The sequence below is a fragment of the Canis lupus genome, chromosome 6 (assembly GCF_011100685.1).
Source record: "Canis lupus familiaris isolate Mischka breed German Shepherd chromosome 6, alternate assembly UU_Cfam_GSD_1.0, whole genome shotgun sequence".
Taxonomy (NCBI): domain Eukaryota; kingdom Metazoa; phylum Chordata; class Mammalia; order Carnivora; family Canidae; genus Canis; species Canis lupus.
Genome location: NC_049227.1, coordinates 56,038,151 through 56,052,274, shown reverse-complemented (window position 1 = coordinate 56,052,274; position 14,124 = coordinate 56,038,151). Strand labels below are relative to the sequence as shown.

The window sequence follows — 14,124 nt, the reverse complement described above, 5'->3', positions numbered from 1 at the left end:
CTTAAGGCAGTTTGTTCTTTTTTTTTTTAATTTTTCCAACTCTAGCATTTCCTTATGACTGTTTTTCTTTGGATACCTGTTAATTCGTCAGTATCCCACTTAAATTATATTACTTCTGATTGGATGTAATAATCCAGGTATGAGTTTTATCTGTCCTGAGTTTCATGACTTGCCTTGTTTTGAACACCAAATTTATGTTACTTAAGGCTAAATGGATATCAATTTTTTTGGGGGGGCACATTGTTTGGATGGACTCCCAATGAGTTTATGGTTAAATCTATGTTTTTTCAAATACGGTGTGGTATGAGGACATGTGTCTCGGAACTTGTACTATTGGTATTTTAAATGCATATGTCCATCTTATCAATTATTAGACTTAACCTGCTGTTAAGAATTTTGGATCCTGATTTTGATCATCGATATATTCATTTCCTTCCTAGCATCATGTCATGCACATAATATGTTATCATTATTTGATTAAAAATGTGCACCCAACAGGTGGAAATAGCACTATTATATACAGGGGAGGTTTCCTTGCTAGTTGATACTGGTTCCTTAAGGACTCTGACTCATTACCAAACATTGAATACGTAGTTTATGTACTATGCGACAAGTTAAGCAACTCTAACTGGACTCTCATTTAACTTAGTTTTTTCATTTTGTCTGTAGAAATATCTTTAGAGACCAATTAGACATTCTGGAATCTAGATATAACATGTTTATGTTTATAACATGTTTATAACATGGTCATGTTAGTTTGACCTAACTTAAGAATTTTAATATTTATAGTTTCCTTTCTTATGCATATTTGTTTGCAGTCCCATTACTTAGAGAATTTGCAAAACTTTGAGGATTTGCTTTATAAAATACAGAACAGGGGAATTCTGTTGTAAGTGACCAGGGAGGAAAGGGAACATAGTTTCAGTTGAGCAACTACTGATAAAGGTTTAAAAAAAAAAAAAAAAAAAAAAGGTAAAGAGGGAGCAAGCCAATTACTGATCTTCCTAAAGAAAAGGAAGGCAGTTGCACAATGTGACTATACCGTAACACTCCTCCCAAGCTGTACACTTAAAAATGATTAAGATGGTCAATTATGTTGTGTGTATTGTGTAGTTACCACAATTAAAATTTTTTAAAATTAAAATACAATATTAAAAAAAAAGGAAGGCAGTAAGTATGAAGCCCACAGTATACCAGAGGAGGCTTCAAATTGTATTAGCTTCTAGCGTTATACTCCTACATACCCTGCTGGAACATTTTCCTTAGGCTTTGGGAATCATAGCCAGTGACTTTAGAACAGACGTGGTTTCTCCTGACAGAACCATTGTGGTTAGGGGATAGTTTATTGGAGCAGGGAGAAAGGGAGAAGAAGTAAATGAATGAGTATTTAAGGTCCCAGGTTGGAACTTCAAATGTATTTTTCTGTAGAAATACTTTGGGCCATGGTGCTTAGTTTCTGTAGTACTTAAGTATTGTAATCTTCAAGTACACTGTGGATTAAATGCATTTTTGTGGGCTTATTTAGTATCTTGGCTACCATGTATTTCCATACGCCAGTTTTTTTCTGAGTTCAGAACTATAACTTGTGGAAGGTTAGAGACTACGTTTGCAGAAAATGGAATTAAAATAATGAACTTTATTCACAGTGTGCTTTATAATTTCCAAAGCACTGTCATAGAACATGATTCATTCCTTGGAACCCTGAAAAATTGAGTTTAATTCTTATTTTGTTTTTCCTTATTACTTTAGAACAGTTGAGAAATTTATTTAGATTCCCCGTCATTACATCTAGAATTAATGATTTTATGTTAAGTTTATATTCTGATATTCTTGTCAATGTAGATGATGCTTACATGACTCATTCGAAAAGCATTTCTATAAGAGATTACAGTGAACAGAACTGCATTCTAAATAAACATTCCTTAAAATACTTCTGGTTTTATATAGAGTTGGAAATCATTGTTGAGTATTACTTTGTCCAAAATTAGCATTTTTATCATTATTTGGTTTCCCTGTGGTTCTGAGTTGGATATAAGTGGATTATGTTTGAAGGAATGTTTCACTAACTTTTAACTGTCTGAAATATTTCAGTACTATTTTCCCTTATGATTAAGAGCATACTGTTTGAAGTCAAGCCATAATGCTGTCATTTATTTAATTGAAAAAAATCTGGATTTGTTAAGGAGAAACTTTATTTGAATAGATTATTGCAAGGAGGAGGAATGTTGTAGTAAGAGAAAGGGAATATTGCAAAGGAGAATGCCCTGGCCAGATCTGCAAGCATCTCCTTAAAATTTAAATGATACTAATAGTTAGAAAAAGTCTAGTTTTTAATGCAACTTTGAGAAAAGTGAATTAGCTATGATTTTTTTTTTGTTATTTTTGTTGGTAATTATTTGGACCAATTTGTCTCTAGGCCAAACAGCAGTTGAATCTGCGTACACATATGGCTGATGAAAATAAAAATGAATATGCGGCACAGTTACAGAACTTTAATGGAGAACAGCACAAACATTTCTACGTAGTGATTCCTCAGATTTACAAGGTAAAGTTTAGGATATGAAATTACTGTAGTTTTAGAGGTGGAAGAGCTAGTCTTTAAATGTAAAACTTAAGTTTCAGGAATCAACCAGAATGCTTCTAGATTCACTAGTCATTGGGATTAGTGATGTGAACTTCCTTTATGATTATAGATTTGAAAAGTGAATTTTTCCTACCTTTGAAATCACAAATTTTCCTATAGATTTATTATTAGTGTAATAAAAAGTCTGCTAAAACAATGACATTTTCTAGATAAATTTTAATACCATATCACTGAACATTAGGATATAGGGGAAAATTCACTGGACTTGTACGTTGTAATCTGCCTGCCAAGAATTGGGATGTAGCTTTTTGACACTATACCAGAATCATTGGCATTAGTCCATGTGGCAGAAATAAATCTTAGGAAATGTATTTGCTAGCCTGGTTTTTGCCTGTTTGTCTTCCTAGCTGCCAGATCATAAATGTAATTCAGGCCATAAGTTTGCTTACCATTCCCATCCATCATCACTTGATGATGAATAGTTGCCAAACAGCCTGAGATAAAGACCCGGAATTTATATGAAGATTATGTTACTGCTTATTCTAGAAAGAAGAAAAATTAGAGAAAAGGGATTAAGTGAAACAGTGTTGAAAGTAGTATTTGGGAGAGCAGAGCTTATATGGAAAGAGTTGTGAGCCCAAATATATTTTCTTTTTCTCTGTAAGCAAATTAGCAGTACAAAGGAAGCATGATTAGAGATGGTGGGCTAGAGTGGGTATCATATTCCAGTTGTTTAATCCAGAATATCTAGCCTGCTGGTCCTCACTCTCTGGATGCTTTTCTAAGCTCTCCAGCTAAGCCTTCATGTTCTAGAGAGACCTTAACTTGGAGATTCAACCACTTTCTGTGTTTTGGGGCTTGACCCTTTTGTTTGGACCTTGCTGTGGAGCAGCCTTGCCATTTTGTAATACTGGAAGCAATTCCTTTATGAAAATGTGGGTATCAAAATAAATCCACAGGCTTTCAGAAGTTACTTAAAGAAGGAAAACTGGTATGAAGGCTCTGGGATTTGGGGGATTTGAACAGTGTAACTGCTTCCTAAAAGGAAGAAAGGTTAGCGGTACTGACAAATATTAGTGTCAGAAATGCCCTTATTTGACTTCACTTGTCACAACATAATTCTTAGTGGCACATGCCAGTGAATTTTTGAATTGTGGGAATTCCATTGTATGTACCATTTTCACCATATAGCTGCTTATTTTTCATCTTGTGTCCCCAACCCTTTGACAGTCACTCTGAGCTATAGACTGACAGGTAGGTCAAAGTATCTGTTGGTATTCAGTCAGCTGTGGATCCATAGCCCAATCAGATCTTACCAAAGTAGTCTGAACTAACTAAAGGGCTTACAGTTCTCAGATTTATATATGTTATAGGCCAGTCCCTTAAAAAGAAAAAAAAAAAAAAAGGCATCAGAATTGTTTTCAAGTGCAACTTTTCCTGGATGCATAGACAGTTGCTGTGACTGAAAAATGAAGGGGGGAGGAGGGGAGTCCCTGGCTGGGTCTGTGGTTGTGCATCTGTCTGTCTTCTGCTTAGGGCATGATCCTAGGGTCCTGGGATCGAGTCCTGCATTGGGCTCCCTGCAGGGAGCCTACTTCTGCCTATGTCTCTGCCTCTTTTTGTGTGTCTCTCATGAATAAATAACTAAAATCTTAAAAAAAAAAAAGAGAGAGAGAGAGAGAAAGAAAAAAGAAAGATGGAGGTGGTTAACAGGTAAGTTGCTGCTAGTCTGTTAGGGAGCCCCTTTGGGATACTTGAAAGCCATTGTCACCTGGTTTTAAGATGTGCTGAAAGGCTTGATGTTTTTTGTTTGTTTTGTTATTTAACAAGTTTCAAGTTTTAAGTATTCTAAGTCTGCAGCACTAATGAAAAGATACTAACAACAGTGTAACTATTACTGTAGAATCCTTAATTTGGGGGTGGGGTTTGCTTCAACCTGAGAAGAAAATTAAGTATTCCCTTTTTAAAAAAATTTCTGATTATTAGCAACTACAAGAAATGGATGAACGAAGGACTATTAAACTCAGTGAGTGTTACAGAGGATTTGCAGACTCAGAACGCAAAGTTATTCCTATCATTTCAAAATGTCTGGAAGGAATGATTCTCGCAGCAAAATCAGTTGATGAAAGAAGAGTAAGTGCCATATAATTATATTTGAATAAATGTATTTGGTTTAGGTATGCAGCGGGAGTTGGTGAAATGAATTGGGAAAGAGATGAAGTAATTGATGGGTAGCTGATTCTAAATTATATTCTGTAGAAGTCTGGCAATAGATTGGACTCCTTTGGGCTTTAAAGACCATTCTAAACACTCAAATTCTAGTTCCGAAAGAAAAGAGTTCTAATCCTTCCTTCTCCTCCCCTCCCTAAATATTTCAGTTCTACTCCAAGAGTATAATGTAACCTATGAATTATAGGTTACAAACTGTATTTTACTCTAGTGAAAGTTAAGAGAAAGAAATAGATCTAGAGTTACTCTAAGAATTGCATTTAATACAAGAGTTGGCACTTGAAGCATGGATAGTATATGGAATCATGGCTCATGGGAAAAAGTAAGAAAGGCAGTATGAGCAGAAGGAACAGCATAGCCCTAATCCCCTTGAGGAAGTATATCCACTCACATTCTGTCTCAGTTAAGGTCTAGTAAGAACTGGTCATTTCTCAGTAAATGTCAATTGAGTGACCAGAAAGGATGGTTGGCAGAAACTGAGGTCATGAAGAAAGAGCAAGAGGAAAGAACCAGTGTTTGGGGAATGCCAAATATGTACCACATATTTTAGTCTTCATAGCAAGTTGGTATTATATTAATGACCATCCTTCCCTATAACAAATAGAATTCTGACTTAAATTTTTAAAATAAAAGGATTTGGGGGGCACCTGGGTGGCTCAGTTGGTTAAGCATCCAGATTCTTAGTTTCTGCTTAGGTCATGACCTTGGGGGTCCTAGGATCAAGCCCCACCCCTGGCTCCAAGCTCAGTGGAGAGTCTGCTTGAAGATTCTCTTCCTCTGCCCTCTCTCACTTATTTGCTCTCCCCCCCCACTCCCCAAAATAAATTAATAATTTTTTTAAAAAAGGTTTTGAGTTCTTTAATTGGGAATTCAGAGGTATACTTATATTTCGGTATGGCTGGGTGCAGGGTTACAAATAGAGTTAGGTCCCTTCTCTCTCATTCTTACCCTTTAGCAAGTGAGTGGTAGGGGTGACATTAATGACAAAACTCAGGTGTGATTTACGGATGACTTTTGACTAAATAACAGGCAAAATGCACAATTAACAGAAATAGGGAAAAAAAAGAAATGGTTGGGGGTTGGGAGGAGTTTGTACAGATAAAGTATTCTCTTGGAAAATAATGAGCTTAGGGTGCCAGTAGAACATTGGGATAGTGGTATGTATGTCCAAAGACAGTATATATAGTTATATCAGTTTTAAATTTTAGGGAAATAATACTGAACTTCACATACTTATTTTTAAAGTTGCTTTTTGTATTTAGTGCTGTTTGTGAGATCTTTCTGTCTTGTTTGGTTAATATTCCCAAGTATATTCTTAATATATTTTGTTTATCCTTTCCCCTTTTGGATGAATGAAAGCCTTTCTACTTGTCTTTTGCTCTCTTTTACAATTAGATATCCTTTCCCCTGTTCCAAAGATCATCTTCTTTGTAAATACCCTTTATAAAGCAAAAAGCCCTTTTCCTTTGAAACTTCTTAGAATTTCTACTTGAGAATAACCTCTTCCTGTATTCCTTTTGTTAACTAGATGTTTCTTATCAGCTAACTCATTCAGATGAATTCCAGTGGATTGAAGCTATGGAATAAAAACATTCATGAATATTACAAATTTAAAAAGTGTTAATCTGATTATAAATTAGTATTTTTATTAGGATTAAAATATTTAATGTTTCTTAGTGACCCACAGGAAGAAATTATTCACTTTTAAACCTTTAATGATAACTTTGGAATTATTTTCTTTAAATTGTTATTTTCTTGAGTAAGGTTTTAAAAGCTAATGACATTAAAAATGAGACGGTTTTAAAAACATGTTTCTTTATGTAGGACTCTCAAATGGTAGTAGACTCCTTCAAGTCTGGATTTGAACCTCCAGGAGACTTTCCATTTGAAGATTACAGTCAGCATATTTATAGAACCATTTCTGATGGGACTATCAGTGCATCCAAACAGGAAAGTGGGAAGATGGATGCCAAAACCACAGTAGGAAAGGCCAAGGGCAAGTTGTGGCTCTTTGGAAAGAAGCCAAAGGTAAAAGTCCTAAAATTCCTCTATGCTAATAATTTTATTTTAGTGTGTCATTTAAGTCAATGTAGGTGTTGATTGGATAATGGCTTACTATTAATAGAGAATAAGCATTTTTATTTGAATGATACAGTTAACTTTTCACTTATTAGAAACCTAGTTTTGTATTTTAATAGTAAAAATTATTTCTGGATTTAACATTTGAACACCACTTAATTAGTAAAAATATTAAATAGTTGTGAATCTTTTGAATCCTATGCTTTTGAAATTTCACTTGTATATAGTTTCAATCAGAATTTCTAAGGAAACATGATCTAAGACCACTAAAATTGCAGTTTCTCTGTTAGATTGAATGGTTGACTGTAGTAATAATAAATGTCAAATTAGTTCTTATAGATTATACTAATAAAGTTATTTTTATCATCCATGTGAATAATGGGAAGGGTTCAATTCAATGTTTGTGGTTATTTGAAGTTTAAGAAGTCTCTAGTTTACTAAGAGAATCTCACTCTTGTTGAAATCCACTTTTTGATGTGCTGTATATATTAGATAAATCTAGCTCAACAGATGACCAAATGGAATTAATGAGTGCTTACTTAATCTTACCAATTTAGTGATTATAATAGAGTCTATGTAGTTTGAGAATAGATATGTACTTTTAATCTGATATGCTTTATTAAAGTACACATGATCTTAATTCATTTTTCTGCTCTTGGCTCAAGAATGTAGATAAATTTAACTCAAATTATACCTATAAATATCTTTAGAAATGCACTTATAATAACTCAAGCATTATTCTTGCTTTTAATAATATTTTCCAGGTGAGAAGTTGAGAGGTGAGACTTTTTTTTTTTTTTAAGTCAAATCAGAGTAGATAGGCGAACTTAGAAAAAGAAGGACTACTGACATATTTTTTAAAAATGAGGTGCAGTGAGGATGAAATAGGAATAGTCTGAGAGAAAAAACACAAATGTAATGAAATTTGCCTATTTGTGAAAATCAGTTGTAATTTTAATATTTTAATAGACATTATCTATTTAGATAACTTTACCTGTAGCTGCTGCCTTTATCTCTGACAAGTACAGGTTAAAGTATAACCAGTTAGGTAGTGCTAATATTCTAGAAACCAGAAGAGAATTTTTTATATAGGTCATATTGCTCTCTCTAACATTATAATTTGTGTACTCTATATTTTTAGTATCTTGTAAAAAGTGATCAAATGAAATGGTACATTTTTTAAAGTAAATTTGACTTTTTAAAATGACAGTTTTGGCAAAGCTATGTTAATTCTCTTATATTTTTATAGAAAACTTTGAGATTTATTTTGTGAAAAGTATGTTGCCAAAAATAGAATTTTCATTTAGGAAAAAACTATGCACATTTGGCTTATTGATTCCTTTCTTTATTTCCATATTAGCCACAGTCCCCACCCTTAACCCCTACTAGTTTATTCACATCCAGTACTCCTAATGGGTCCCAGTTTCTCACATTCTCCATTGAGCCCGTGCATTATTGTATGAATGAAATAAAAACAGGGAAGCCCAGAATTCCTTCTTTCAGAAGCCTCAAAAGAGGGGTAAGTTTAATAATGGGTTAAAATGCATGATGGCCTATTGTGTGTGTAGTGTGGCTTTTAATACTCTCCACCCTCATTATAAGGCTCTCTCCAGTAAATATGTAGTTTAAAAACACCACAGAATTAAGCATAGCTGCCCTCAAGTTAAAAACAACTCCTCTTTATAACATTTGAAATGCTCAACCATAAAAGAATGGTATTATAAAGAGGGTGCTGGGTACAATCATATTAGCTATTTTTTTTGTTTATGTGAAATCATATGTCCACCATTGTCTTGTAATGTATTTACATTTTTAAGACTTTCAGTAATTTGTCACTGAAGTTACTTATGTAATAATTTGTCACTAATAATGACTTCTGCCAATTTATAATGTATTTTGTTGACAATAAAAAAATCAAGTTCAATTTTAATTGCCCTACTTTTAGAAGTATAAAACAGTTTCCAGTAGTTAAATAAAGAATTAAAGATAGGTGTGTTAATAAATATCAAGATTGTAGATCAAAGATAATATATTAGTAGGTATTTTGTAAATCATAAAGCCTATAAAATACTAGATATTATTAATGTTTACATGGAATTTATGTTCTTGATTTAGAAGTATTTTTTACCAAAATTTTTCCTTTTTTTAAAAAAATGGCCAGCCTTTGATGTTTACTTAAAACTAAAGATATTCTGCAAATGAAAAATTTTAGAATAGTAGAAACCAAATGTTAAACTATTTTTTAGCAACAACTGTTAGACTACTGATAAATATTAGTGTTATTCCATTACTTTAGTGATGCTAATTTCTCATTTGTTTGATTTTAAGGGTGTCCTTATAATATTCATAGCTCATAATTTAGATATATTTATAAAATTTGAGCATTTGTTTGTTCATATGAAAAACATAGGTTTGATAGCCCACAGATGAGAACTCAGAGTCTCTCAGTGCCATGACATCTAATCATTAACAGTGATGATATACTGTAGTTGGGCTCTTGTTCTTGCTCCCCATTTTCCCTCCTCCTCCTTTTTTTTTTCATGTCTTCTCTTTTCTTTTCTGTCTAGCCTGTCTGGTTTTACTACTTTTTGTAACCTTTTCTACCAATTGCTTTGGTTGAGTTTCTCTTTTGGCCCCACATAGGGCAAGATTACATTATTCTCTGCATTTTCATTATAACAATATGACAAACTGAAGTGTTACCATGTAACGCAGCAGACATGTTCTAGTGAATGATGTCCCTTTTTGGACTTCTTTTTTCCTATAATGTCATAAACAGTTTTACATCTATCTTACCTAATTCTGAGTGTGAATGATGATACAGATAATAAGTAACATTCTGAAAAGTCATTAGGAATAAGTCTGTATTATACCTACAAGCACTACAGGTACCTGTATTCATTTAAAAAACCCCTTAACACTTGTTTGAAGGACTTTTAAGAAGTCACTTCTGTTACTTGAATTATGAGGGTAGAATTCCATCTTTTTTCTCTATGATGATTTAGACTTAATTAAATATTATGTGTTACATAAATCATGAGAAATTACTATTTAGTAGCTATATTCTTGGAATTGTTTATGTATCTTACACACTAAGTCCACCAGACCCAGTTATGGTAATCTACACTGTATAATTATGGAGATACGAAATAAATGTAGTTCTGTGTCAGAAAGTTTAGACAGATCAAACTGTGAGCCCTGGAGAGAGAAGTTTAAATATGTGACGTCTTCATTCATACTGAATAAGTTGATATGTGGAATTTTATAAACTGTAGAACTTAAAAAGTATCTGCTTAGTCATTATTTGTCTTATTTACATTTATTGCTTTAATTTTAAATATTAGTACATTGTTCTGGGAAGGGTGCTTCCAAAAGGCCAAAATCCTCCTCCTTTGTTATTACTTATTGTACCAAAGGAAAAAAGCAATATGCAAGGTAGAAAATTGACAGATAAATTGACTCTAGGGGATTGGAGGATAGAGCAGAAAAGAAAGTTTATTATATAACTTTGGCATTGACAAGTTTTTCATTTTGTTGGTATTTGGTAGTTTATCAGATTCTCTTTCAAAATTAGCCCGTAGAGAATATTTTCTGCCACTTACGAATTTTCTCAATGTAGAAAAATCCAAAAAGAAGTTTTAAGAAGCCAGTTGTTTTTTTTTTTAAACATGTATTTACATGTGAGTCCATTAAGCTTACATAGTAAGTCTTTAAAGTTTCTTAAAGCTGATGAGTTGTACCAATCAAATCTGAAACTCTTGCTTTGAACTATGTTTGCTACATTGCTTTTCCTAAATACCTACTTTGGACTTTTCTAAAAAATTATAATTTCTTTCTTTTTTTTTTTTTTAAAGAAACTTAGTATATATAGTTCCTAATATTTTTAGGAATGTGAGAAATGCTATATTTGACTGATGTTTTTGAATTTGATAGTGATCCCAGTAGACCTTTTCTGAGAGATAGTGGTGTATAATTTTCTCCTGTGACATCAAGAGCTAACTATTAATGGATATTTGGTGTACATGTAGACTTAACCACTATTAATACAGAAACCAATAATTTTTACTCTATTTCATTTGAGTTTGCTGTGTAATCCTTTTTTTGAGGGAAAGTAGATTTATCTAGCAATAGTAAGTCCATGTATTCTGTCTGAATTATTCATGGTCTTATTTGTAACCTTGTCATATTTATAAAATATGACAAGGTTACAAAAAAAACCTAGTCATATTTGTAAGCTTGTACTTATTCAGAATATAGTTAGCAGGATTTTCCTATCTTTAAATGAAATATATCTAATAATTGTAATTACCTAACAGATTTCCTTTTTAGCTTCTTTGTATATTTGTTAAGGTGTTGGGGGTATGTGAAGTTTTCTAGTTATAGGTACATGATAACTGTTTATGAGAGTAAGATATTTATGCATTGAACATGAGTTAATTACTTAAAAGAAGAAATATTTTGATGTATTTCTAATATTTTTACAAAGAACTTGAGTTCTTTGTAAAACCTCAAACCTGAGGTTATTGAACCATAAATTAATCTAATTGATAGGAAACTAGATTAACTAAAAACTGAAATATTTGATACTTCAGTTATAATCATCTTAATGTTTTCTTTAAAACGTATTAAAATAGAAACTGGAAAAATAGTTATTTCACTTAGAAATTTAGCTGGGGAAAATTTATAAAAGATAAATTCAAATACTTCACATATTTTGTTTCTTGTGCTCTGTTTATTTTGTATTAATTAACATTTAAAAAGACCATGAATATATTTTTTAAATTGAATCCTTTTAATCTTTTTATCAGGAATTTTGATACCAAAATAAGTTGTGGTTTTGTTCCCTGAAACTACTGACAGTCTAAAGAATGTTAAGCTTAATTTGGAAAGATAATGGATAGTAAATGTCATCTTTCTTATCATCATAACCATTAATATATATAGCCAATTCATTGGAGATAAGGGGTAGATATTTTTGTCAATTATTTATTAAAGTTCTCATTTTTTATTGAAATTATACCTGACATGCCCTCTACCTTCTCTAAAACATCATGATTTAGAAAATAGGGAAAAGTAAAAATTTTAGAGGTTGTGAACCAAACACAATGAATGTAAAGATTAACTTTGTAAAGCTTTATTGCATATTATGGATCACTAAGGGTGTGCATGTGCGTGTGTGTGTGTGTAAGCGTGCACATGTGTGCACACATGTGTGTACTGGGGATGCTTTATAGATGCATTGCCAGTTGCAGAACCCTGTTAACCCACATAGTTTGGGTTATATATATATATTAGTGGTATATATACTGTATGAGAGCACTCTGGCTATGTCATTTCATTTTTCTGAAAAAATAAAGTTTATCCAGTTTTCTAAAAATTACCATTATATTTTTAGTGTTGCTTATTGAGCATATGGATTTCAGAATAAAAACTGAAAAATAGAAGCACTGTCTTCAAAGCAATATTCAGCCCATATATTTATGTCTTTTAGGAAATATGTATGGGAAATGATGTTTCTGTACATTTTCTTAAAAAAAAAAAAAACCTTTAAACTAGAAGTGTTACCCTTCTCTACCCTTGACATATTTAAATACAAAATAATGTTTTAAACTGTAAAAATTCCTGTAATCTGTTTTGTTTAATGAATTGGGAAGAGCCTTTCATTTTTTAATACTTCATGTAAGATTTCTTTTAAATGATTAATATTAGATCTTTATATTCAACTTTTCAAATATTAGTATTTTGAGAATAAAGAGCTATGTAAGTGAATCCATTTATGGAAAAAATTATCTTTTAAAGAAGAAAAATAATTACTGATCAAATGATTTCTATTTACTTTTGAGTTTTAGTTGCATTTAGAAAATATCTGCCCATTATCATCAGTGTATTTTTTTTTTTTTTTGCAAGTAACTTTCCCCAATATGTGCTTAAAATTGTTTTTCTGGCATAATTGTTTGGATTGTGAAATGTTCATGATTTATTTTAATATAAAAAAGTATAAGTTATTGCATCTTCTGTATTATGATTTCATATGAATAATTTACCATTTCTTTCTGTTTTCCATTGAACTATTCAGTGGTCGGTGAAGATGGTAAGCCTTATGTGCTGATCTATATACTGTGCCAACATTAAATAAGACATTGTTTTCTTTTTTTTTTTTTTTAATTAAAAATAAGTGGTAAGGTACAACCCCGCATTTTCACCTCGTATGTGTCTTTTCTTTTTATAATTTATTCCGTAGTCCAATATATGCCAGTACTTCTTGATGTCGTAAAATTCAAAAATAATGTGGTTACCTGTAATCAACCCATTAAGTTCTTAAATGTTATTGAGTGGAGTCCTTGTCATGTTACAGAGCATAAAATTATAGTTAATCATTATTTTTAAAGTTACACAGTAGAACCAAAGTTCTTGTTTTTACAGAAGGAAAATTAAAAATGATTTTTAAGGTCTTTTAAAAAGATTGTATAAATTTGTGTTTATCACAAGAAACATTAGATTTTCAAAATAGTAAGAAAATTTCCTTCTAATTTCATCAGAGAGTCAGTGCTTTCTTCTTCTGTACTACTGAATGGTAATAAAAGCACACATAACCTGAATACTATGTGTGTGTGTACAGTGTATGTGTGTGAGCGTGTATGTGTCATGGTCCTTTATACCTTTCAGACACATTAATGGAACTGCATTGTGAAGACCTAATCCCCAAGTCTTTGGGTCCTTGCATAGTTTATTTTTGAAAAAACAGACCACTCTCTTTCAGACCACTTTCTTTCACACTTGCAGTCTGATCTTTTATAAATTAATTCCCTTGTAATAGGAAAAGTTGTTGTTTCCTGCCTCAAAGGTCTTTATATCTATAGGAAGTAGTGTTTAGTTCTCATGTTCTATAAAACAACAGGTTATAATGTCAAAATGGGATTTATTAACAGGTATCCACTGTTTATAAATTTGAGAACAAGGTTTAATTAGGAGTAAGTGGAAATCTGGCAGGTTTACATATAGGTAATTGTGAGTTTATTTTATTACTCCCCCCCAAAAAACATTGAAATATATTTCTTTATTAAATAGTTTTTCAGAATTTTAAAAATATAAAGTTTTATCTTTGGCACATATATAATAGTTTTCAGAACCTGTATGTAAATTAGATTAAATCTGACAACTTACATTAATAATTGACCACTAAATTTAAAGGCACCAGGACGCCTGGGTGGCTCACTGGTTTAGCACTTGCC

The 14,124-nt window shown here is 32.0% G+C and overlaps 1 protein-coding gene across 5 annotated transcripts in view; it reads left to right on the top strand.

The window, feature by feature from the left end:
• FNBP1L (formin binding protein 1 like) overlaps positions 1-14,124 on the top strand; it is a 109,724-nt gene that overhangs the window by 82,997 nt on the left and 12,603 nt on the right. For all 5 annotated transcript variants that reach the window (XM_038541311.1, XM_038541314.1, XM_038541313.1 and 2 more), the window contains 3 exons: positions 2,417-2,545; positions 4,571-4,717; positions 6,638-6,841. In XM_038541311.1, the coding sequence (XP_038397239.1) occupies positions 2,417-2,545; positions 4,571-4,717; positions 6,638-6,841 (480 nt within the window). The remainder of the gene's footprint in view (positions 1-2,416; positions 2,546-4,570; positions 4,718-6,637; positions 6,842-14,124) is intronic.